Raw genomic sequence first — 26,744 nt, forward strand, 5'->3', positions numbered from 1 at the left:
CAGGTCTTTGGCCCTGGGAGGTCTCTGTGCTCCCCTCCCTGTGTTCAGTTGTTCGGTTCAAGTGGACGCAAGTCTTGCATGTCCACTGTCAGTATGTCGCCGTCCACGTCTCCGCTGTTCTTCACGGAGAGGGAGGTGGCCCGCCACAGCACCAAGGACTCCTGCTGGGTGCTGCTGGGGACCCGAGTGTACGACGTGACCTCTTTCTTGCGGATGCACCCGGGCGGGGAGGCGCTGATACTTGGGCGGTCAGGCAAGGACGTTATCCGGGAGATGGACGGTCCCCCGCACCGGCACTCGGAGAACGCCCGGCTGTGGATGGAGCAGTACTACATCGGGGAGCTGGACAGAGACAGCGGCCCCGATGAGGCACAGGTAGAGTAGGGGGGGGGGGGGGGGCTGACATCACTGACCTCAGAGCACAAGTCAAAGAAGAAGAAAAAGCTTCTGCTAGGAGGGTCGTCAGGGTGTTGCCTACGTTGTGTCTTTGCTAAGTGTTAGAAACTGACAGGGGTCTTCATTTTTCTTTAACTACACTACATATAGTAACACATTATCTTGGCAGAAAGTTCCTTGTTGGAATATTTTCTCCTACTTAAACATCTTCAGTCTCCAGAGGTGTAGAAACTGAAGCTGGGATAACTGTGGGTTTCCATTATATAGCCAGTGGCACAAAATGACACCATTTAAAGACCTCATTATTAGAGAATAGGCACGCGCCTACCTGTGTTTAAATGTCGACGGTAAAAACTAACTCAAACTTTTTTTTTTTTTTTACAATCTTCTTTTAAATAGCCAAATTAGAGGAAGAATGTTGCCCTCTGAGCTAAATATTCCTCACGCTGAGCAAACAACACACTTGACAGCCAGGACCTGCTCCCATCGGTGGGGTTTGAAAGCCGAGAGGCTCTGAGAGGAACAACAGGTGTATAATTGTCCGTCAGCTTGACTTTACTGGGCGTTTCTGTGGGACAGAGAGAGAAAAGGAACTCCCTCCTCCTCCTGGAGTATTGATTTTAGGGGAGGGAATGAGGAGTTAGTGGAAAAAGCCATACAGGGCGAGGGTATCATGGTTCGATGCTTGGGTCATTTCTTTAGGGAAGGGGGGGGGGAGCATGGGAGGAGCGTGCAGGTGATAGCATAGACCTGTGGAGGTGAGTAGGGTGGGGGTGGAGGGGGGTCAGTGGTGTTAATGAATGAATGAGAGAGAGAGAGAGAGAGAGAGGACTGGTTTCTCTTGTCCCAGAGAAACTGGACGGAGGGATGGGCAACATTTTGAGGGAAACCGGAAACTTCCCATCACTTGTTTTGATAGACGGTTCCACACGGCCTCTCTTCTCTGTGCGCGAGGAGGGAGAAACCCAGACAGTTTGCATAAATCTCTCGCCAACAGAGTTGACATTTACATGGCTTTCCCAGAACCCACTCTCACTTGTGTGGGTGTGTGTTCCCGCCTGTCGGTTGCGTATCGGCACACAAAGTTGACACCATTGCAATAACAAAAGCAATTTTCCTCTTGTCTTTTTATGAATCCTTTATGAAGCTTCACGCTTCAGTCACTCCACTACTTAAAAAATACTTTTGGACTCCTTTTTTTTATTGTCCGTCTGCTGTTAGATACACACACAAACACACATATGTGTGAATGTGTTGACTGTGTGGAGGATGAGTGTGTAAACAAGGGGCTCCGGAAGCAGGGGGTTCATGGAGCCATTGGGAGCTTAATTGTACGGTCACACACACACACACACACACACACACACACACACACACACACACACACACACACACACAAGGTTCAAATGTCCCATTAACGAATGGTACACCTACCCCACATTGTCTTCTTTAATGATTGGACTGCGTAACAGTGACTGTCATTTCCACCATGCAGCATAAATAAGGAGTGCAGGAGCAGCAATGTGTGAACTTTGTGTCAGTGTGACTTTAAATGGGTTTGATTTGTGCTTGGATCGCATCCAACAGAAAGCTCAGTTACACACCTTCATTTTGAGTATTTAGAAGAGACAAAGCAGCTTTGCCTTTTGTGGTCGGGTTCCTTGTGATGCGTCATTGATACGGCGGCATTGATTGATCAATTATTTATTTACTCTTTGAAAAGAGTCAAAAACCCGAATAATTATTGATCGACTGTCGAAGAAAACCAGCAAATCTTGTCGTTTGAGAAGGTGGGACGAGGGAATGTTTGGTGTTTTTGCTTGATGATATATAGTTAGAGATGCACAGATTTGACTTTTTCCACTTCCGATATGGATTTTGATACCTGGGCTCTGGGCATCGTCCAACAGCGAGAACCGACCCAATACCAGTGTTGAGCTCATCCGCTGTGTGCGTCACTGTGTGCGAGTGGCTGGAGCTTTACTTTTATGTGTAAGGCGACACCAGGCTTCACTCAAACATCGCTCCCCTAACTTTGTAGATCAAAATGCAACAAATGAGTACAAAATAAAATGAATACATGGATATGAATTGTTATTTATTATTCAAATAGTGAATCGCACACCAGCAACCTCGTGGAAGAAAAACTTTGAAAGAACACGAATTACAATTCAAGTGTAAGGCTTACACTCGACACACGCTTATAGTGCAGCAACATATTGGTTAAAACTGAAACATGAATTAAAAATGTATATATATTTATGTATAAATATAGAACTGCATCGAATAGATCAGCCCCATTGTTAAAAATACCCGATCCAGCTATTTGAGTCGGTGTCGGCCCGATATCGGTATCAGTGCGTCGCTAAAAAAAACAGACACAGATCAATTTTTCGGGCAATTGACGATTCAATCGCTCAACAAATAATTTCAGAGAATAAACACAGTACAAACCTGGCTCTTGCTTTGTCAATAATGACTGGGCATTTGTTAGCGGTACGTCGTCGCCTTCCGTTACAGATATCGCTGAGTCAGCTGTACGGTGAAACCGTTGTTCTAGTGGGCTAAATAAGGCTGTTGTGTCATATTGTGGGTGTGACCTTAAGATTCTCAGCCCCATCGCATCGCTGTTAGTTAATTACCACGCAAATCATTTTTACACGGGCAATGCACTCAAATCCTAGCTGTTTGCTGCGATGAAGTCCCGCTCATTAAGGGAAGACCTTGTCCACCAAGGGGTTAAGCCCAGAAGAGGGTGCAGCCTCAGGGGAGACCGCTCTGCTTGCACTCTGCCGCACAGGACAAAGTGTTTGATCGGAATATAAGAAAATGGTATTTAGCTCGGTGGAGGTTACGGGACTTGCATAACATTGTGTTTGAGGCTGCTCACAGTACAAACAGACGGAGATTAGAAGAGAGATGGTATCCTTCTCGTTTGCAGAAGTAAGAATATGTCTGTGTTTGAAAAATGTGTTCCTCAGAATCTCAAAGCTCAAATGCATCGGTCAAGAGACGTCACGAGTCTTTCCACCAGTGCTCAACAATCGGTCCTGTTGGACAACATTTGCTATTTGAATCTATCCAAATAGCAAGTGTGTGTGGGTGGGTGGGGGGGACAGGGGACTGTAGCCTCTGGTGTTTGTGTGTGTGTGTGTGTGTGTGTGTTTGGGAGCAGGCTTACAATCAAACAGAGATGCTGTTTATACTTTCAACACATGGAACTGTTTTTTAAGGTGCTGATTGCCTCAATTCAGAATTTGTGTCATCGTGACAACTGTGGAGTTGCCGGAGGCGCAGAAACACTCCACCAGCTGATTTATGAGAAGAAACAAATCATTATGTTGTTTTCTTCTGATTCACGGCAGTGTCTCTACACAATGCAGATGCTGATAATATTGCTGATAATTGATCATCTACAGCAGGCATAATACATAATATGGACTAATTCATTATATTCATGTTCTCGCAAGTCAATGATTTAATAATCTCAGGAAATATTCAAGTCTTTTTCCCGTAAATTTGAGTTTTTATTTTAATTGAATTTCTCGTAAATCTACCACTTTATTCTCGTAAATTCTGTTTAGGTCAGGCTAAAATCATGAGCCTAATCATGTTTCCTTAGTGCTGAAGCCGATGGCAGAGTTTGTTTACTTAGGTCATCCACTGCAGGTGTATGTGGTGAGATGAGGTTGATCCAAACTCGACAAGTAAAGCGATGTGGTCACTGGGCCAAAATAACCCACATGTTGTTTTCTTTTAAATTTGTGACTTTTTTTTCTTTTAAATTGACCACATACTCTTTGTGAGTTTATTTTTGGAATATTACCTCCCAACCTCCCAATTAGTTTTGAAGAGTTTTGGAAAAACAGACCCCAAAGTTTACATTTCTGAGGCAGAAACTTGTGTATCAGCACTCCTGAGTAACTCCAAGCACCAGTGTGGTGGTATGTTGCCCTGTGTGCATTTTTTCATCGCAGACTGAGTGAAGACAGAAGTGCTTGTTCTCTTAATCTGTGTCAATCACAGGCACACCTTTGTTTGCTCTGTGCTGCTGGCCCTGTTGTGATCCAGCAAGGCGTATTTACCTCTGGACAGGATGTGGAAACGCACCGCTCCATATGCCTCGACAAATTCTTTTAATTTAGTTTTTTTCACTTTTTGTCTGATACATTGACTTGACATGTAAATACATTCAACGGGACAAAGAGGCAGAGGTTGCACTCACGCCTAATGTGCAGGAGAATGTCGCTCTGTGGTCATGAACTTGGGGAGGATAGGGCGCGTATTGTTGAAGAAGTGGAATCACAAAGGAGTGAGTCACTGAATGAATGAACAACGGAGATGCTATGGAAGAGAATTATACTGGACGTGAGGCGGATTGAACAGCAGCAGTTAAGTGAAACTCTGGGAGGAAAAGGCTGAGACGAAGATGAAAATGAAGCCCAGCGCGGAAGGAGAATATAGAATGTGGATGGGGAAACGGAGCTTAACGGAGCGTTGAGAGGTGAAACCAGGAGGTTGGAGTGCAGCATCGGGGTTGTGTCGGTGCGTGTTGATAAGTCTCCTGCATGCTGGGCAGGCTGCTGGAGCGCTGGAATGCAGACTTTCATCTGCATGGATCTCTCTCTGCTCAATGATGTGATTGTCTTTCATCAGAGGGCCAGCGGAGGAAGAGTGGGGGGGGGGGGGGGGGGGTTGGGAAAGAACTCGATACAATATTAACAGCAAGATCAATACCCGACGTCAGTGTAAACTGTCATCCTTCTACTTTGTTATTGTCACCTACAGCTGTTATTTACATGAAAACATAAATATCTATTCTATATTGCTGCAGAAAACATCTCCTTCAAAAACTACGTTTTTCAAGAGTACGTTTTGAATACGTCATTATAAAGTTATAATTTACCTTCGCCCGATGTAAATTGTTACCGAGCAGAGCTTGAGCGCATCGTAATGTAAATGATGGAACCTCCGTTAACGTTTGCCGTTAGCTCCGGTATTTAGCCTATAAGACTGTGCTGCCAACCGGCCGCTGACGTTAACTAGCTCTCCTCGTTTTGGTTACGTTGTGGTTATTTATTACAGTAAAGAGGCCTTTATAGACCCTCTGAATATGAGCCAATCACACGAAAGCATATTAGGCTCTGGCCGGTGTTCTGTTACATCCAGCTGTACATCAAACAAGCGCCCATGTCATCAGCCCCCCCCCCCCCCCCAATAAACTGTTACGGTAAACTGCCTCCTTTACAACTCCTAAGAGCTGCTCTGCGTCTATCGCCATGGCGACACATTACCCGGCTCATTGTTTACCTTTTGCTACCATAGAGACTGCTGACGCAGCAATTGGCGCTCAGGCGCAGGCCTCAGGTGGCTCCCCCTCATCGCCACGGTAACACCTGGGAGAGACGGAGAGAGAGGGAGGACGAGGGAAGCCGGTGGACGGTCAGAAGGGATGGAGACGAGCAATTGATTTGGTGTCTCACAGGAGTGAGACTGAAGCCCGCCTGTAGTGGACATTTGTCGACTAAATCAAAATTAAACAAACAATAATCAAACGCAGCTGCTGCACCGTGGTCGGTATTTTTACGCAGGCAGAAGAGAGATGATTTTCCCCTTTTAAATGCGGTTTTAACAAACAAATAAGCATTTGTTCTGTATAAAATGAAGACTCAAACTAAATGGAAAAAAAGAAGTAGTGTTTAGAATCAAACTTTTGTGTAAATTAAGTTTCCAGCCCTTCCTCTTTATCCCATCATGCATCAGCCATGGCTATTGTGTAATCAGAGTCTGGTTAAGGTCTTTAGATGAACCATTGTCCTTAAGGGACAGTATAACGCCTCTCCTCATGTGCTCTTCTGGTGAAACTCCTCGGTGTCAGGTGAGAAAGAGTCAGCTGACAGCGGTCCTTCGCTGGAAATCTGCAGTGAGAAATACGTGTGTGTGTGTGTGTGTGTGTGTGTGTGTGTGTGTATAGCTGCTGCCTTCCACTCCATGCCGGCTCTGACTTTTCCTTTTCCAACTCACAGATTTTACACATGGCCACAATTGCAGACAGATTATTTAAATAGAAAATAATAGAGCCGTTGTTGCAAACCCCTCTAATGGCCTGAATGCAACAATTGGAATGCTAGGCAACAGCTTGGGCCCATGTTTACTTCCTGTCAGAGTCAGCTAAGTGCTTGGCAGTGTGACCAAAAATCCATATCACTGTATTTTTTATTTATTTTGTCATCTGGAGGTTTCACGGTATTTCACTGTATTCTAACAATTCAATGTGGCGTTATGCCATTCACACATACATATATTGTCATACACATACACTGCCACAGGAAACACACTGGTACACATTTTGAATGTTCACACCTGCGAAATGGTCCATACATCCATGTCTCTGTACATTTTGATGGTGAATTCAGCCGGAGCAAATAGCTCTGGGGGTCTGATCTCAGGGGAGAAATGTTTGACTCTTCTAATGCGGCCACGTGTCACAGATGTATTTGTGTGTGTCACTTACTGGCCACCGTACCTAAAGGCCACAGGGGCACGCTGTTTAGCACACCTATGTGGAAGACACAGTTTTGTCTGTGCTTAAGGTTGATCAATGATTGAAATTGAGACTTGATTGAAGTCTTTAAAATCAAAGGCCAATTTGCTGCAAATTTTGCTTCGTGACAGTTTTTTAAATTCAATTTTTTAACAAGAACAACATGTCTTCAGAGCATGGTGAGGGTGGATGCATTGTTTATATGGCACTCACCTGCTGTATGGTAACATAACACCTGCTGCACAAACTGGCCACAGCTACACACAGCCTCTGATGAGAGAGAGAGAGAATCTCAAGTCCTGGTCATTCAGGTTTGACTGGTTCTTTTAGTTAGAGGGAGATGAGTGATATCGCCAGCTACACACACACACACACACAAACACACACACACATTCCATCCTCTTTTCTTTCATTGTGTCCTCGGGCTAAAAAAAAATCAAAAACCGAACGAACACGCGCCTGAGGCGGATGATGTCGAAATGGACTCGGCACACGGGTTCCAGCAGCAGTACCGCAACAATAGAGGATGTGACTTGTATTGTGGATGTGTTGCATTCATTATTCACACGAAGTATTGTTTCCATTCACCTCGTGCTAGTGGGCGATGACATGAAGGTTCACATGATTATCAATTACAAATATGTCAAGTGGAATTTCATGTTGGAGCAGATTCAAACCTCTGGGCCGACACGTGCAGTATTTTGCGCTGTAGTTAACGAGGTCACTCTGCTCCGGCGGAGGGCTGCCCTTCTAGTTCACGTTGTAACAGACAGCGACGGTTTCTTTGGGGAGAAAGTTCGCCCAGGATATGGTTCTGTGTACATTTGTCATGTGTCACTGAAAAGGAGAACGTTCCTGAGGCTTTCGTCCGCCTGCTTCATGTTGTCTTCATGACCAACAGCCTCGGAGGCCTCAGCCCCAACGAGGAGGGGTTATATGTTTGAGGCTCTGCTCAGACTGCTGCCTCTCAGCTGACAGCAGTTTCGTGGAAGGGACAAAAGCAGAACCTGCTGAAATGACTGAGGGTTTGGATGCTGTTGTGTAATGACTTGTCGGGTCATCCGGTAACCGCAAGGTTGGTTCCATCCTTGGCTGCTACGTGTCTTGTGCCTAAGTGTCACTGAGCCAGCCACAATGTGGTAGGGATGGATTAAATGCAGAGGCTAAATTTCATATATATGTAGCTAATGTATAATGACGACTATCATAAAAGTGTGATAGTGTCTAAGGCTGAATCCAGGAGAGGAGAGGTGTGTGTGTTACCATCGCTCCGTCATCTGGCCAAAGTGTGAGCCGCGACAGAATTCAACGATGACACAGTCATGTGATCTTGCTGCCGCTGTCATTGTTTGAAAATAAATCTGAATAGCAGAGCAAGGCGCCGACTTATGATTCAGAAATGCATCAACAATCGTTGTCACTTCTTTTTTTAAAGCTTGCGCAACACTTGATTTTGACTTTTTCCACACCCTGTAATTGACACATGGAACTGCTCGAAGAAGTAATCTTAAAATATATACAGTATATATATATATAAATATAACTTTTAGAGGTGCCCACCATCATTTGGTTTTGCAGCCGATTCGGATTGCAGATGGTCAATGAGTCAATGGCCGATTCAGATGGCTTTGTTGTTGTTTTGTTATAGCAGCTGCTATCCAGAGTAAAAACACACAATTCAGATGATTATGAAATAAAAGATTGTATTTTTATTGATAAAAATCATTTTTAATGATTTATTATAAGCTGCTAAGCGCTAGTGTTAGGGAGTTAAACAGGTCATAATTCCCTCTCTAATATGTATTTTACATTGCTGTGAAAACATCTCCTTCAAACAACAAAAACATACATTTTACAGGAATATATTCAAACACATCATGATAACGTTATAATTTACCTTCACCCAATACTCTATTACTCTCATACGTTTATTTTTACTGAAAAGAGCCTGAACGCATCACAGTGTAACTGAATGGAACCTCCGTATGTTAGCTGTTAGCTCTGGTGCTGCCAACGTTACCAACTCTCCTCCCGATGATTAAAACACAGCTTTGTTGTTCACAACGGAGCATTATCTTCAACTCGAAAGCATTAATGCCGATCTCCCGATCGCATAACATAAATGAATATCTCACACACTTCACACTGTGATGGTTAAGGTGTGTAATTAGTCCACGGTTCACACGTGTCATCGAACACTCCGCAGTGTTACTGAACTTCAACCCAGCTCTTTCCACACGCATCCGTCCGGGGACCTGCTGCCGACACGCCCTCAGAAACACACACGCACACACACACACACACACACACACACACACACACACACACACACACACATACACATACATACATACATACATACAGTTGTCACTTAACTGACATGAATACATAGCAGCGTTATCCAATCACACAACAAAGATAAATACTCGGCGTGCTCGGCGATGTGGCCAAAATGTTCCATCACGATATCGGGTCATTTCATTTCTCAGTGCCGATACATATCACAGTATAGCATGTTTTCAGGTAATTCAATACATAAAAAAATGTGGATGAAATAATCACATGGTTTTGTGAGCTCTCGTGTGAATTAAAGCTGCTACAAGGAACTTTCATCTTGTGTTGAATTCGGCCCCCCCTGTGGACAAATGTGGTCGTGTTTGCGAGCACCAGAGTCCCTTTAGAAAACTTCATTTTACTGCAGAAAGATAGAATAACGATATAAACAGACAGTCTTCTCGCTGGTGGTCTCGTGTACTTCTGGATATAGAGGCATCGGCATTCATTTCAGATTGTTTCATATCTTGATGAATGAAAATTCATTTGAGTTCGTTAGTATGTGCTTGTTACGTGTATCACGATATCTCAATATACGATATCATCACGATATGGTTCAATTAAAAGACGATAAATGATTTTCCTATTGAATTATCGCCCGGCCCTTCTCTGCCGGGGCATTCTATTGACGATAGGTGGATATTTTTGGCACACGCTGTGCTCTGATCAGTGTGACATGAAACAAGAGCAGCAAATGAGCAACTTGAAACAAGTGAAACCAAAGCCGGGGGTCCACTTCCTGATTGCACATGTTTTGGAGTACCTGACCCCCAAATCATGAAAGAACACAGTCGGGGTGAACAAATCAGAAATATTTAGTGCGCTTGACCAGATGTTCTGGGTGTAGAGCTCTGGGTGTTCTTACAAAACGGTCGTATCAGCTCGGGTGTGATAAACCTCCACAGGCGGACGCTCCTCATCGGCTATGTAACTGGAGACCAGAGGTTATGAAAACTCTTTTCCTGTAGAGCTGCTGCCTCTGATGCTCTGTTGTATTTTGGCTGTTATTTATTCACTAAAGTCCTGGAGGAATCCTCAACCATGCTGCTGGAGACTGAGCCAAAAGCAGTGTCAATGTGATGATGATGATGATGTTTTTTATTCATCACAAATTGGGTTTGACTTTAGGGAAATGGACTCGGAGGTAAGCACCTGCACGGCTTCAGAGTGTCGCCCTTTGTGCCATTGCCGCCATCCTTTCATCACAACAATCTCGACTTCACAAACCAACCGTGACCAAGTCTGCTTACATAGTGGCTTCCCAGAGGGCAACAGCGACGCAGCCTTTGCCCCACACATAATTCCCCCATCTTTACTCCCAACACCACTGTACCTGTCAACAGCCATAAAACACACAGTAATAAAACGCAATCACAGAAAACTACGCACACCCTGAAGAGGGAGATCCCAGTTTTTCTGTCGAGATGGAACAACCTTTAAATTGTTTGGTGTTGAGCCCTGAGAGGCTCTTCAGTCGGTCACAAGTTGTGTTCTGAATAATATTATGTCATTGCTATATTTTAGATGCATTTGTCATGACTGGTCAAATATTAATATTTGCTGTAGAAAAAGTTTGATGGTGTTTTTGTTTGCTTGATTGGTTTAATCTTTGAGCCTTGAGGGACAAGGGAAGGGATCCTGGATGATGCACGTGCTTAGAAAAAAGAAGAAAAAAAATGCTAAGTTGATATTTGAAGACTAGGCACATAAATAGTTGAATGCAGGTCAGTATACACATTTTAAATCAGGGAAAAAGTGCATCGGCAGATACCCTGCATTGAGGTATTGGAATTAGGAGCTGTTACTTCAAGTGCTGATCCATCAAATTTCCTCTGCCCTGTTATACGTAAGCAGTGTTGCGTCGGTGTGCCTCACCCATCCAGCCCCTCTATCCTTCACCTTTGACCCCATGCCCTAGGTATATCAGTATCTGTCCTGCTCAACCCTCAACCCTCTTTTGTGTCATTTCAACCCACAACCGCGTGATGCCATAGTTATAAACGGGTCCAAGTTTATTTCCTGTGGCAGTGCATTGAATATATCCGAAAAGTGAGGGTCGTTACGTCATTGTGACAGCACAAGTGAATGGGGTGTGCATGGCGAGTCCCAGTACAACCCATCATATGTGTTGTTTCACCTTTGAGTGACAAATGCTTTCACACAATTTAAAAAGAAAAAATGATTCTTTTTGATCCAAATGTGTTTGTTTTCATGCTATTGGACTCCAAAGAGAACCTCGGCTCTGTCCAGCAGCTTCATGTAGCTCAACTCAAGATAGAGCAGCAACATCAAGAGACATGACCAAACGATTATCTCTGACCACACTGCATTTACAACCAGGTTGATTTATTCATTGTCTGTCACGGTAAATACAGTATGCTGCAATATCAGTGTTTGATTTGCATTCAGCGACACAGATGTCCTGACAGGGATTACGCTAGAGAGGCTGTCGCTCACCAACACTGTAGCTCCCTGTCTGTTTTCTTTTTGTTTTTTACACCTTAACAAGAACAATTTCTTACTAACGTGAATGGTCTTATCGACAAATTAATGTGGGACGTCTCAACAGACATACTGCTGGCGAATAGTATCGGTTGGCACCAGCGTGAGTTCCGTGACTTAATGACCGTTCCTTCCTTCCTTCCTGCCTTCATGTCCTCGGTTGGAGTGTATATAAAAGACATCAGCTGATAGGGAGTAAACATGGACCCGAGCTGTTGCCACGCAATTGTAATCCATTGAAAGAATCTATTCATGTCAATGTGCATTTTCACCATTTGGTTTCTCTGCCTCCCCACCACCTTATCTTTGGGAACACAATAAATCATAACGAAATGAAATGGGGCCAAACGGCAGTGTGGACGCCATCCACAGCTCCTTCTTCATGTGTTTTAAATTGTTGAATCATCACTGTTGTCCCATCAAGCTAACCTAAAGTGTCACAGATTTGAGGGACATTTTCTCTATTGTAATCTCAACCAAACTCAGAACCCTATTACCCTGAAAGTCTGTTTTATTCCTCTTCACCACATTCATTTAAGTCATCCACCCACATTCTCCTCCTCCTCCAGCGGAGGCTGACTGTGTGTTCCTGTGTTGCGATGGTACCAGGCCACATCGCCACCCCACTCTGAACATCTCCTTTGTTTTATTTTGCGTCTCATTCTTTCATGTTTTTTCCTCCCACTGGGACAGAGCACTCCTTATGTTTTCTCCTTGACAGTGATGTCCTCTGTAAAATAAGATTGTTCAGTCACCCTGCCCTCTCCCAACGAGGCGTCTCTGAAGTTTGCATTTAATTGTTATTCATGGTTATTAAAAAAAACACGGTGACCCGACCGTACTCCTCAGTTAAATGATGGTCCTTTTAGAGTCAAATAGACAATAAAGCAGGGTCTGCTGTAGCGCGGGGCGACCTTGTGATTGACAGGTTGCGTCTCTGCCGCGGCGTCGCTCTTCTGTAGTCCAAATATGGTCGCTTCCGTTCACTGGTTGCAAAAAACCAAGATGGTGCTGGCCAAAATCCAAGATGGCGATAGCAATAATGCCAAACTCAAGGATTCAAAACAGCAGTCCACAACTCAATGAGTGACATCACTTCTTACATACAGTCTATGAGATATACTGACATGTTTTGTGAACCATAGGCGGCCTTACTTTTCATGGTGGAAGACAGAAAGAATAGAAACTAAAGGTAAACCAATAAATGTGAGGTTCCTGATTACAGTTCAATACACAGTATAATGGACACATGTTGACTTCCTGACACCAACTTGCCCCAATGTCCAACTTCAAAAGAAAAGAGAACCTCTTCTCACACAAGCCTGGAATATTAGAAACTGTAACTTTGTGCAAGTCTTCCTTTAGATATTCCTTTCCGTGGAGAAATGAAACAACCAAAAAAGGACCACATCCTGTTGATCTTTTTTGCAGCCGCAGCGCAGCAGGTTCAAACCCACATCAAACTGCTTTCAGTCTGCCACTTCTGTGGTGTCTCACACCAGAAACTAGTTGGTCACCCATCAAAGACGTGGTTCTGTTTGTTTGTTTCATGTAAATGGCAGATGTGTTGCTCCGTTCCAATAAAACTCAACTGCCCTATTTCTAGGCCCGCTATAAATCGCTGTAGCTGGCTTTTATGGTACCTAATTCAAACAAACTGTGATCTTTTGTCAACCTGCCGCATTAAACAATGGTTAAAGATTGATCTTAAATGTGAAACTCACAAAAAATCGAAAGCCTGCACCTGAGCAGCGAAGGTGTGTTTGCTGCAACTGTGTCCTCGTAGGGAAGGATAGTTTTCTAAATGTTTTAGTCAGGCCTAGTTGTTTTTGTCATACAGTTGTCCCACTGCGGGACCAATAAAGGACTATCTTATCCTATCTTACCTTGTACAACCATAAAGGAAATCAAACATTAAGGCAGTTACTGAACAACTTCCTGTCTTGGTTTATTCCTGGTCAGGTAGTTAGTGCAACAAAACATTGGCGTCCCAGTCGGTGAACGGCTGGAGGAACTTGAATTTTTCTGTTTATACATTTTTTTCAACCGCTCGCCTCTCCGTGCTCCACTTCACGCTCAAGAGAATCTGTTAAAATGAATATGTAAAACCATATAAGTTGCCTTTCCTTTTTGTGCGCAGAGGTGATGTTTTTAATCTCCTGTACTTATTTACATGCTACAGCGATCGTTTTATATGCGTCAGCCGCCGCGGGACACCTTCAACGCCTTCAATGGCTTTAGGTGCTGACACATTTTCAGTGTTATCTTAGAATGGGAATATAACAACTGGTTTAGTTAATATTTAGCCCCATTTAAACCTTCAGTTGTCACATTTTGAAAATGATGAAGCAGAGGTTTCCTTCGAGCATTTCAACAACAAGGTAATTCAAAGTGCTTCACATGAAACCATTAAAAGCATCAAAGCAAAAGTAAAGGAGATTTAAAACATACATTGAAACAATAATTGATGTCTCCCTGAGACATTACGCTGCACGCAATCAACCATACACTGCCGCAATTCTGCAATTACTCGCACACAAACCACGTCTGGAAAAGATCTCTGCCGATCTGCCTTTTATAGTGTACGCCTTGCACGAACTCGGTCCCGGAGGAAATGGCGACATATTGTGCAGTCCTTTTAAAACCATTAAAAGCATCAAAACATAAGGCAAAAGAAAAGGAAATTTAACAGCAATTAAGAACAGTGTAAGAAATAAAATGCAGTAGTAAAATGCAGAAATGCAGGAAATTGATTAATATATGAATTGAATGTGGTTCAATTAAAGGCAGCAGCAAACAGAAAAGTCTTTAATCTTGATTTAAATGAGCTGAGGGTCTCAGCTAAGGTAGCAGCAGATCAGAGATGTATTTTGGCCCTAAACCATTCAGTGCTTTGTAAACCAACAGCAGGATTTTAAAGTCAATTCTTTGTTGGACAGGAAGCCAGTGTGTAGTAGAACATGATGTGCCATCACAGGCTGGGTGTAAATATATCGCTACAATTGCTTTTGTTTAGGTCAATCATTTAATGGCTTAGTCCATTCCTGTATTGGATGCTTGGCTGAGTAGGTGAGTTTGATATGAAATCTAGTTTGGTAGTCATAGTCCTTGGATCTCTTTCAGTTTTTCTTCTGTGACAGAAACAATAGAAAGTGGAATTTTACAGAAACACAATAGAGATTTGTATTTAAAATCTAACAAATCTATGCAACAATGGTAACAAAGGGACTCCGATACAATTCTCTGATCCGGCGAAATAACCCACGACAGAACTCTGATCATGTTCTTTTTACTGTTTTAAAGTTCTTGGCCGTTAGTGTTCCTCTTCTTAGAACCTGCTGACACACTGTTCCCTTTATCGAAGTCACTGAACTGTATTGTAGGGCAACTACAAACAGACTACAAACAGCAGAAATGCACAGGCAAACATCAGCAGTTGTACATGATGAACTGTCAACTATAATCAACCGTTTGTTTTCACCTTCACCAACTATAACTATGAATGTACATACAGGATCTGTGACGTCATCACAAAGTTTAGTCTATGGTTCAAGAACTCTTGGGCGGGGGGCAGTGGGAGAAACACTACTGCAGAACCAAAGCTAGAAAACATTTTGAACATATGCGTCGGGTGACTGAATAGGCGCCATCTTGTGTCCAGTTGTTATAATGCATCCATGATCGCATTTTATAAGCTAGTGGAGAATTCAAGTTTGTCTTTTTAAAGAACATGGGCTTTTGGAGAAAATTGCTATTTGGTAATATGAGAGTAACGCATGCAACTGTATCTGATTTCATCTCTATTTTAGTTTGTATGCGTTTGAAAGACAAAAAATAGGAACTGAGTTGTGTAACTATAAAAACATGTTCTGAATTTAAAAAAGAAAAGGAACAGGAACCAGACACCGTTGATCACTTTCAAGCCAAACTGGAGCTTTCCTTTTATTACCACATTTATGTTCTTACATATAAGCTCAGAAAAAGCTCATTTAAAGTCTGAAGAAACTGAAATTGTATGAACTTAAACTGTTCTGATTGTGTGTTCCGTCTGCATAAAAAAAAAAGAAATCTTTAAAGTGGTGTGTGGAGGTTTGCACATATTTAGTCATAGCAGAATTGCGAGGCGTGTCTTTGCATCGCTATGTCTGAAACAATGGCAGTGTTGTTGACACACTTCTATCGTGAAGCATTGCCGCACCGCACCTGCAGAGTCCGTCGAGCTCCAGCGAGCTTTTGTTAAGCCGGTCCCGTGTGAATGAGGCCTCACTGCTGATACACTGCTGATACAGAGGGTGTGTCTGCTTAATACTGTCACCAACATAAAGCTATCACGCTGCTTCTTTCAGTGTTTTCTGTGTCGGTAGCGTTGAGCCAAAAGAGTTTGCCGTGCCGCCCTGTGTGATTGTTTTGGTATCGGGTCTGTATCAACATGTACAGTATCACCTATAACAACGCTAAGCAAATGACACGCTCAACGCACAACATCAAATGTATTCGTCTTCCAAGAAGGACGAGACATCTTAATGGTCCCTTTGTGTCGTTTTTTTTAAAGAACAGTGTAGTAATTGGGGGGGGGGGGTATGTTGCCTCTGTCGGTGTTATATTCCCAAGGTGATATAGGTAACAAGCCACAGGCGACCTGTGAGTAAGGGTGTGTGTTGTGTTTCATGTTTGTGTTCGCTTGTGCATCAAAACCAACCAGCTGTTAAATATTTCACTAGACTGACAGCCAATCAGAGGGGGAACAGAGGCGGCCAATGGCAGACCAGAGAAGGAAGACGGCGATGAGTTTGGTGAAATTGTCACGGGACGAAAGAGAAGCAGACATAGAAACACGTTTCCATGCATTCTTTTGACTTATTCCGAATAAGACAGTATTCCTCCTGGGCTGTTTCATTGGCTGATGAAAATGAATCTTCCACGAATATTCCAGAGTCCGTGCATTAACATAACCGTGCGTGCGAACACAACCTCCCTCTTTCATTGGCAAAAAAGTGCATAAATGTCCACTTTTCAAACTTCTCCTGCATAATCCACATCTCCGCTGTCTGCCCGCCCATACAGTACGCTAATTCAATTTCATTATGTATTCATAATGCTCATGTCTTCTCCAACACGCGTGTGTGAGGCCGCAACAGCTGCCACTTCCTTTCGTTCGTCAGGGCGAGGGACTGCGTGAAAGCCACTAATGTTCTATTCAAATAGTCTTCAGTTTCCCGGGTAGAAGTCAGTGGAAACGTTTGGTTCGAAAAACTGGTTTTTGCATTTTCACACACAGAGCTGGAGAGGCGACCGACCTCACATCTCTCTCCACGGCTGTCACATTATAGGCCACACTCTCTGGTCTTTTTTCCGACCGCAGCCGGTGCTGCTGAGAGCACACGGTCTGCTCGTGTTATCTGGAGGTATTCTAAAACACCCTGGTGTTGGATTTCTCACCGTTCTTCATATCTTACTCGCATCTTGAGTGTGCAGCAGAGTCAGCTCAATGATTGATCGGCACCCTGTATTTTGCACCTCTACCCGTGGAAACGGCGGTTGCAAAGTGTTTGCAGTTCAAAAGGTTCAAAGATTGAGGATTGTAAATGTTAAGTGTTGAGGCGTACATGTCACATGTTGCCTTCAACCTTTTAGTATCCGACATGGGGATGAGAGTAAAGGGCAGTTTAATGCACCCATCGCCCCAGACCTCGTCATGGGGCCCCCTGCTCACTTGTCTTGCCTGTCTTGTTTTACGATGCTTTGTGGGTGTGATTTTTTTTTTGCCCTGTCATCACCATTTACATGTGTTTACAAGAGCACAAAGTCCTTCACGGACTTAGCCCATTCATTTTGCTCTCAGAGTCCAACAGATTCACTTCAATATACACAGTTTTCCCTCCAGGGAAGCATGCCTCCGGACCCCCCCTTGACACAAACTGTGGGAAACACTGTCATATGTTAAGAGTGCGACATAAACTGGGGTTTATAGTGATGGAGCAACTTTATTGGTCGTGGATGAAGGCTCTGTGTTGCAGGAAATGGCGCTTTCAGGTGTTGGTTAGATTAAGAACGTCCTGCCATACCTCCCCTTGCCTGCACCAATCTCGCACCCCCACTGTGACACAGGTCGGTGTGTTAAACAGGTCCGTCTCTGTCTCTGACCTTTGTAAAAAATGACTGGGCTGAAAAAAAAGGGCTCATCCACTTCGTCCCAGCTCTGACCACGAGTCTACCTCCCCGCCATTAATCATTCACGTCCCTTTTTGTCTCGTTTTTTTCCCCTTCAGACTCTGAGAGAGAGGAGGAAGGCCGGCGAGCACACGGCCGGAGAGACGGGAGACGAGACGGGAGACGAGCCCGCGAAACAGGAGGACGAGAAGGCCGATTACAACCGCTGCAGCGCCGTGGACCTGGACAAGGTGTGTGTGTGTTTCTGTGAGAGTCCCAGCATCTCTTTGTGTTTATGTGTGTGTGTGTGTGTGTGTGTGTGTGTGTGTGTGTGTGTGTGTGTGTGTGTGTGTGTGTGTGTGTGTGTGCTGGTCATGACCAACACACACACACACACACACACCCATGGGGTTGTAGACGCAGAGTGAACAGTCCTCGGGTTATTCACCCTGCCTCGTTCCAAAAGCGTCCCTGTTTGTACACTCTGAAGTTCTCAAACTGCTGGATGAGAGCACGTACAAACACACACACACATGTTAATGGCAGTAAAATAAAAACTTTGACCTCAAGTCTCAACCCTAAACTGTCCCGGTAAAGGAGCGTTTCCTGTCTATTCTGGTGAGGACAGCTTGTCTCGGTTGGTAGATAAAAAGGAAGAGTCACTCGCCCACAACGACGCACTCAGGCGTTCATTGGAAATCATGTGATTGAGCGCTCGGACAAGTGTTTTTGTCCTCGGCAGCCGTCAGCATACCAGGTCCTTGCGCGGGACATTGTGCACGGTTTTGAGTGTTTCGATGCCACTGTAAAAGTAAATCATGTGCATCACAGATTTGATTTCAACAATCAAACCCATGTGAGAGATACAGGAGGCATTTGTTGTATTCTGGCTGCAATGCAGAGGCAAACTGGTAAAGTGGGAATCCCACATTATTTCATACTTACGGTACATGTCCTTTAGAAGCAAGCATCAGGTGTGTGTGTGTGTGTGTGTGTCTTATCACATTTGTCTCCGAGCACATCTACCACTCAGGAATGCGAGGCACTGTTTCACATGTCTTGAGTTTGAAGCATCATTTTGTTGATAGAATCAAAGGACTTCTCCCACCGTGTTTCAAACTGTCATCACTTCTCTGGGGGAAGTACCGACTTTCTGTCACAAGTGTGTTTATCTTCATCCCGTGACATGCAATTTCACTTCTTTCTTCTTTTTGCACATACAAGGTACCAGCTGATTTCAGTGCAGTTGTTGTCGTTTAATGCTCCTTCACTTTCTTTTCCGATTGGTTTTTCTATCATTTTATCATTTATTGCTGGATGACTTTATTGGTACAGACAACAACAGTGGCTCAGGAAGTAGCAACCTGTCATCACTAAAAAATGAAAATCAGTGTACTTCATTTATAATAATACATACTATACATACACCCACTGAGCTCTGTACTTACCAGGCTACACTAGGCTTGTGTGCAAAGCTGTTATAGAAAATAACCTTTGTGCAAAATATGAATTAAGTTTATTTTATTCTTTTAAGTCTTTTTATTTACCCATGTATATTTTGTTTTTTTCTTTGCAGACTGGGCATTTTATCATTATTAGATCAATATAGTAATATGAGCTTGGATATTGTCTTGTATTTTTGAATAAGTGTTGTCTTTTCCTGGTTTTAAATTGCACTAAAGTGAATACATTTTCTGATCGAACCAGCCAGCTGTCATTATGATGATTATTTATCAAAAATCTCATTGTGTAAATATTTTAGAAAAGCACCAACGCAATATTGATATTTGGTCTAAAATATTGTCATATTTTATTGTCCCCCTCTCGCCCAGCCCATGACTGCTGTATCTTATTACATGTACTGCCCAGCATCACTTACTATCAGCACAAAAGCAGAAAACGCTGCTCAACGGTATCAGAGTGTCCTGAGTGATCGGAGATGCAGCGCTCCGATGCCGATAACCCGGCAGTGCCACGGCACGCTGCACTGTCAGCCTGAGTGAATGTATTTATGATGCTGGGTGTGCGCTGAGATACCATCTTTATGTCTAAATGAGGGTGTGTGATAAACACCTAATCACCTGTCATGTAAATGTGTCAATCTGTGCCTGATACCAATGTCCTCAGATTGGTTTCATAAGTGAGACACCGTCACCGGGGCAGCAATCATCATGTCCCAAATAATGAACAATAAAACACAATTTTAAAGTGCATTATTTGGGCTCATATAACTCCTAAAGTGTCGACCCTCTGGTTTAATGTGATGGTCATGGTTTTACTGTACTGTTACAAAACTGACCACAGATCAGTGTTAAGTCTTCATTGTTCGTCCACACCAGATCTGCATGTCTCATGTTTAAAAAAACAAGTAGCTCATTCTCTGGTGTTATGATTCAGAATCTTCAAATATTACTGGCACAAAGCCAACACAAACAATAACAAGCAGGAGCGGTTCATCGGTTATTAACTCCCTGCTGCCACCTGCTGGATGCAACCGTTTCACGTTTCTGGTGCAAACGCACTGTTCTGTGGACTTTCCACAGCACAGGCCCATTCACCCTGACTGAATCCGTTACACCAAATTGTCATTGGTTGTATTCATACAGGATTTGGTGGACTGGCGGAAGCCCCTGGCATGGCAGGTGGGCCACCTGGGAGAGAAATATGATGCGTGGGTTCACCAGCCAGTCGACAGACCAATCAGACTGTTTGGAAACCCCCTCCTGGAGGCCGGCACCAAGACTTCCTGGTAGGAGAGATTGTCTTTTATATTATTGAAAAAAAATAGATAAATCAGTAAATGTAAGGTAAAAAGATTTTTGTGTGGGAAAAATATATATATATAAATATATATATATGTGTGTGTATATTAGGGGTGCAACCGATCACAAAACTCACGGTTGGGATCGGATCACGGTTTTTGAGTCACAGATCGGATCATTTATCGTATCAGCAAAGAAAAGGGGCGGTGGACAAATATAACTTTGCTTTCCATTTATTGATTCAAATAACTTCAAGAACACTTAAAGCAAATAACTTTGGGCTACAGTCTTACATGAAAGCCACAATATTTAAGATGTTTCATTTAAAAAAGATGAGAATATATCTACATTATCTGGGGAGAGGGTAGCGCCGGATGTGTGTCTGATCTGCGGTGATAAGTTGTTGTTGTGGCGTGGCCCCCGTCGCTGACAGACCGGAGTGGTGGCGCTTCATATGTGTGGACATGCCCGATGTATGGCCGTTGTCGTGTGTCTTTCTCTTCAAATAACGCCTACATACCGTAACGCTTTTGTCCACCACCCTTATCCCGTCATTATAAGTTACAGGGAAGACAAAATGCTCCCAAACTTGTGACTTAAATGACGCCGGTGGTTTCTGAAGTTCCTCCGTTCGCCATGACTTTCACCGTTAAATGCTTTTAACGCGCTCAATCCGGTCACATGAACACACTACTGCTTTATATCTGTTCACTGACCCTCTGCATTGATATTCAGGGACTTGTTACTTGAAAAGGAACAGCAGCAGTACAACTTTATTACTTTTATTAAACTATAAAAAAATAAAACTACTCAATTGATTTGCGGTTCACAAGTGTGCCGAACCGAGAGGAGTGATCCGTTACACCACTGGTGTATACATCTATATACATATAGATATATATACTGTGTATATATAGATATGATCACCATCAGATACTTCTATTTTCCTAGATAGTACAGCTGCACAGTGCAAACTCCTAATACTCTATTCAAATCAACCCAAAGCCTTAACATTTGAATAGCCCTGTGTTGCATAAAGAAATAAATATTCTGTCTCCATGAATAGCTGACAGCAAAACGCAAGAGCAGCTCACAGTGCGCTGAAATGAAACAAGTGCACATAAACTATGTAAATCACAATTTAAACAGCCGCGGCTCACACACTTGGCGGACAGCGGCGAGTTGACCGCCGTCGTTCGTTGCTTTGCATGAAAGCTTAGCGTGTAAAAACACAATATAGCCGATACCGATCAGGTAAACAAATGCCTCCATCGACCCCGATACCGATCTTTGAGATACAGTAATACAGTAATTGCCAACCGGCGGAATTCATCATCGTCTTAGTTCATCAACAGCTCTGCACTACAGCAGCTGGTGGTTTCAAGAGAACGAGAGAATGACCATATTGCTGTGTGCTCTCTTGCTACAGGTACTGGGTACCAGTGGTGTGGCTTCCTATTGTGTTTTATTTCACTTGGCACTGCTACACCACCCTGGCTAAGGGCACCACCAGGCTCAACCTCACTTCAGGTAACACGCACACACACACACACACACACACACACACACACACACACACAAGTGCCTGCCTGAACACACAGCCATACAATGCTGGTATCATGATCAAATCAAGCACCAGAGACTTTTTGCACACTTTCATTTTCCTTTGCACATCTCATTTACGTACGCACACGACCCTGTAATGACCAACCAGCAGAGGCATACGCTCCCTTGATCACATCTAAAAGTTGAAATGGCTGCGTGACCCAGAGGTACTTACGGGAAAGCAGCAGGCAGTGTGAGAGCAGAAGCAGAGCAGAGAGCAGGTCTGTCAGACGAACATGATCCGCACATTGTGCCCTGGGATTGCAGCAGCTTTATTAAGTTACTAGCCAGGGCATCGCCTCACGGGAATCATCATCATCGCTCCAGCTAACGCGTGTGTGTGTGTATCTTATGTCACTATCTGTGTGTGTGTTCCCAGGCATCTCTGTCCCGATACACAAGTACCTCTTCCCACTGCTCTTTCTGATGGGCTGGTTCTTGTGGTCGTTAATCGAGTACTGCATCCATCGCTTTGTCTTTCACATGAAACCGCCGGCCCACAACTACTACCTCATCATGATCCACTTCCTGCTGCACGGACAGCACCACAAGGTATGACAAACACTGGGCCACTGAGGGACGGGCCATGAAAGTGGTTGAACCATGAGCTCCTAACTGTTTATTGTATGCCCTTTATTGATGGTAATAAACAACTTTCTCTCTATTCCAACAGAGTCTCAACCTCACTTTTGTGCTCTCAATGTTATCAATCGTTATAAGTGACATTGGTCATTTATGATTCTCTTTAAAGGAACGTGCTTTTCATCCCGTCTCGGGTGCACGATGTCTCTTTTTCTGTCTCCGCAGTGTCCGTTCGACGGCTCTCGGCTGGTCTTCCCCCCCGGCCTGGCCTCCCTGGTGGTGGGGAGTTTCTATCTCATCCTGTGCAGCACGCTCCCGGAGATCCTCGGGACGTCGCTGTTCGTGGGAGGACTGTGTGGCTACGTCGTGTACGACATGATCCACTACTACCTTCACTACGGTTCGCCCAAGAGAGGCTCGTACATGTACGGCCTGAAGGCCTACCACGTCAAACACCACTTTGAGCACCAGAGAGCAGGTGAGTGCTGGAAGACGGACATTTTGAGAGACATATCGAGGCCAAGGAAGATGCTGTTGGATTTTTAGGTTTGATTCTCCATGCTTCTGTTTTTGCCTGCTCTATCTGAAGTAACAATGTAATCTCTTTCCAGGTTTTGGAATCACCTCCACGTTCTGGGACCACCCCTTCAACACAGTCATCCCCAATGAGGAGTTCTGACACAGAAACGGCTCTCCTGAAGGGCCACAGGACTTATCAACCACCCTCCCCAGCAACCAGCCCACACGCTGTAACCGCCCGGACACCCGTACTTCAATCTCCGCCGCCACGGCTTTCAAAACCACGGAGGACGTTCCGCGATTGAGCAATCTGACGAGTCCACACGTCCGTCTTACGTCATCCTGCTTTTTTGTTCCCAGCACGCAAAACATCATGTGGGTTAGTCGACCGGTACGCACCGCTTCTACTCCGTGATCACTGCTGCACTGTTGCAAAGCCTTTTTGTGCCATTTTTTAAATTGTTTTGATTATTACTTACCAAACCAACATCTACTACCGCTGTGCTCTTCACCGCACTGACCTCGCCAGCCAAGTCATCGGAGGAAGGCCGGCGAGAGACACACACATGAACAGACACACATACAAGCACGGGCACATCTGTGTATTTTGATCAAAAATTGAATTGTGGAGGAATTACACGATTCCTCCAGAGCTGTAGAATACTACAGTGCACATTCAAAATCACACTGAACAAACTCCAAAAAATACTCCAAATACGCACTCTTCTATTCCAACGGTCGCAGCCTCAACCGACAGCAAAGAAGCGTGTGTGTGTCCGGTTGACCCCAATCGGCACCACCCACATAGAGCACAAATATCGCCTCATGTGTGACCACGCCCTTACACACATTAATGTTCATCAAATGTGCGCACACACACACACATCTGTACTGTCCAAGATTCCCTCAGAGGAGGACGGAGGGAAAAGGAAGTGACAGGTGGTCGTTGAATGTGGATGTGACGGAGTGACAGAAAGTGTGTGTGAGAGAGTGTGTAGAGGCGAGAGAGAGAGAGCCTGTGAACGGGTGAACCAACTCAGGAATGAATAACCTTCATCCTTCCTCCGCACTGACTGCAGCTTTAATGTTCACCCAGCTACGCTGCTACACTCTGTTACGCTGCAGCTATTGGAACAGTCGACAGATGTTCCCTCCCCCGTTTTCCCTCCACTGTAGGTTTTTGGAAACGGCTGTGACCAGAAAATGTTTGGTTTCAGATGTTTCAACATGCTGACAGTTGAGATTTAATTCATTCACGACCAGCAAAGCCGCAGAAGTGAAATCATACCGTATGCAATGTAACGTTAACGTGTCATGTAAATCAGAATCAGAATCAGAACCGTTTATTGCCAAGCAAGTTTTCACCTGCAAGGAATTTGTCGTGGCGGAAGGTGCATAACATTCAACAAAAAACAATAACATTTAACTGTCAAAATAACATAAACTATCAAATAACACTTAACTGTCAAAAAGCTGAAGGAATGAGGCCGGCCTGTCAGACTTCCTGCTGTGGGGATCTCAGGGTTACTTATTTCTTTTAGTGGCCCTGCAGACCCCAGCAGGATGACGATGGATGAACCATCTGACCGGGCAGCAGGAGATCTTGATGGCGACTGGCGGATCCTCGTAATGTCTCCTCTAAACACTCAACCGCTAAACACTGACAACTAAAGCACAACAAACTTCATTAAAACTTCATTTACATAAATAGGTAGAGCAAAGTGAGAATATTTACATATTACACATGTACATGCTTTCCTGCAATATGAAGAGGAGTCAAATAATAATAATGACGTTTTACCCTGAATATTCAGTGCAGCAATAATCCTCGTCGCCAAAGCACTGTTTCTGATAAAACCAGTTTCACCAGGATCGAGCTTTAACTGCACCAAAATGTGACTGCAGCATATCTGTTCATAGATAACCATAACACCGTCTGTCTCACGCTGCACACAGTCCAGTTGATAATGAATGCTCAACGCATCATGAAGACAGAATCCTGACTTTCATATAACGACCTCAAACATGTTGCTTCAGAGAGAACCAAAGATGACCAATGATGGTGGAGATAGTGATGACCGCGATGATGATGATGATGATGATGATGAGTGTAATAATGCAAACTGATTGTGGCGGCTGCTTGGCAAAGTAAAACAATTCAGTACACACGACCTTATTTGTGTATATTTATATGATATAGATGAAAGACAACAGCTTGTACGCCTTGATCCTGACAAGTGAATCTTTCCTTGTGCTAAATTATGCAGCGTAAAATTATATTTCCTAAATCTGTTTACTTTAATTTCTTATAACTTTTATTTTGGAATTTTAAGTGTCTATGCAAATGCAAAAAAACGTATTTGTAAATAAATGTCTATATATTTCTGATGTTGGTCTGTCTTGTACTTTTTGTTTGATCACTGTTTATTACACATTTCTGTGGTTAAGGGATCAACAACATCACTACAATTCATCTTTATGGGGGCATGAATGCTTAAAGAACATGGGAACCGATCAAATATTTGTTAAGATATTACAGTTCAGACCAAAGTGGTAGACTGAAAATCCAACATTGCCCTTCCTATACATTCAGAATAGTTTAAGAGGTGCTACAATATCGCCACGGGACTTTCAGAGAGCTCCATATTATGTTGAACATAAAGCATTGGTTCCCTACCAGGGACCACAATGTGGTACGTCAGACGATTGGTCCACCACTTTAGTCCAGACTGAAATATCAATATTTGATGAATATGATGACATTTTTTGACATTCATGGTCCCCAGAGGATGACACACACTGACCTTAGGGATCCCCTGACTTTTTGCCACAAGGTCGATATTTTAGTTTTTTAGTGAAACGCTTTGACAACGTCATCTGAACTTTGTCTATTGATGTAGCGCCACCACCAGGTCCACAGTTGACTTTGTCCAAAGCTTTTATTAATATCGTCTTTGCAAAACAAACGACATTACCTTCAGCCTCAGTTTTACTTTGTGTTTGCTGCTAATTAGCGCATGTTAGCATGCTAACATGCTAACATGCTCACCTAAGATTGTGGTAAACAACCTGCTAAATACTAGCATGCCATTATTGTCATTGTTAGCATGCGGATGTTAGCGTTCATCTCCCTGCTGTTCTTTAGTACAGCCTCAGAAATTAAGCTCTAGCGTAAGTTCACTCAGGAAGACTATTCTCTTGCATGCCTAAGCCCGTAGCTTATTTCCCATACATCTGCCAATCGCTCCTCACGCAGGCACACTCATTATTTCCTTGCTGTTATGTTTCTGGGCTGTCAATCATGATATCAGCTGTTTAGATCAGCTGGTGTCTTCTATCCAATAGCACAA

General features: G+C 43.7%; 1 protein-coding gene across 1 annotated transcript; it reads left to right on the forward strand.

The window, feature by feature from the left end:
* Positions 1-24: 24 nt before the first annotated feature.
* fa2h (fatty acid 2-hydroxylase) lies at positions 25-25,783 on the forward strand. Its single transcript, XM_079271301.1, has 7 exons — positions 25-375; positions 18,046-18,177; positions 20,533-20,675; positions 22,118-22,218; positions 22,673-22,845; positions 23,101-23,353; positions 23,487-25,783. The coding sequence occupies exons 1-7, from the start codon at positions 79-81 to the stop codon at positions 23,552-23,554; spliced, it is 1,167 nt and encodes a 388-aa protein (XP_079127427.1). The 5' UTR covers positions 25-78; the 3' UTR covers positions 23,555-25,783.
* Positions 25,784-26,744: the final 961 nt, after the last annotated feature.

This window comes from Melanostigma gelatinosum (genome assembly GCF_949748355.1).
Source record: "Melanostigma gelatinosum genome assembly, chromosome: 1".
Lineage (NCBI taxonomy): Eukaryota > Metazoa > Chordata > Actinopteri > Perciformes > Zoarcidae > Melanostigma > Melanostigma gelatinosum.

Bases quoted from the DNA above. Each gene is read 5' to 3' on its own strand.
- fa2h (XM_079271301.1), top strand. From the start codon at position 79: ATGTCCACTGTCAGTATGTCGCCGTCCACGTCTCCGCTGTTCTTCACG. The intron at 376-18,045 runs GTAGAGTAGGGG...TTTCCCCTTCAG, and splicing joins GCGGCCCCGATGAGGCACAG to ACTCTGAGAGAGAGGAGGAA. The intron at 23,354-23,486 runs GTGAGTGCTGGA...ATCTCTTTCCAG, and splicing joins CTTTGAGCACCAGAGAGCAG to GTTTTGGAATCACCTCCACG.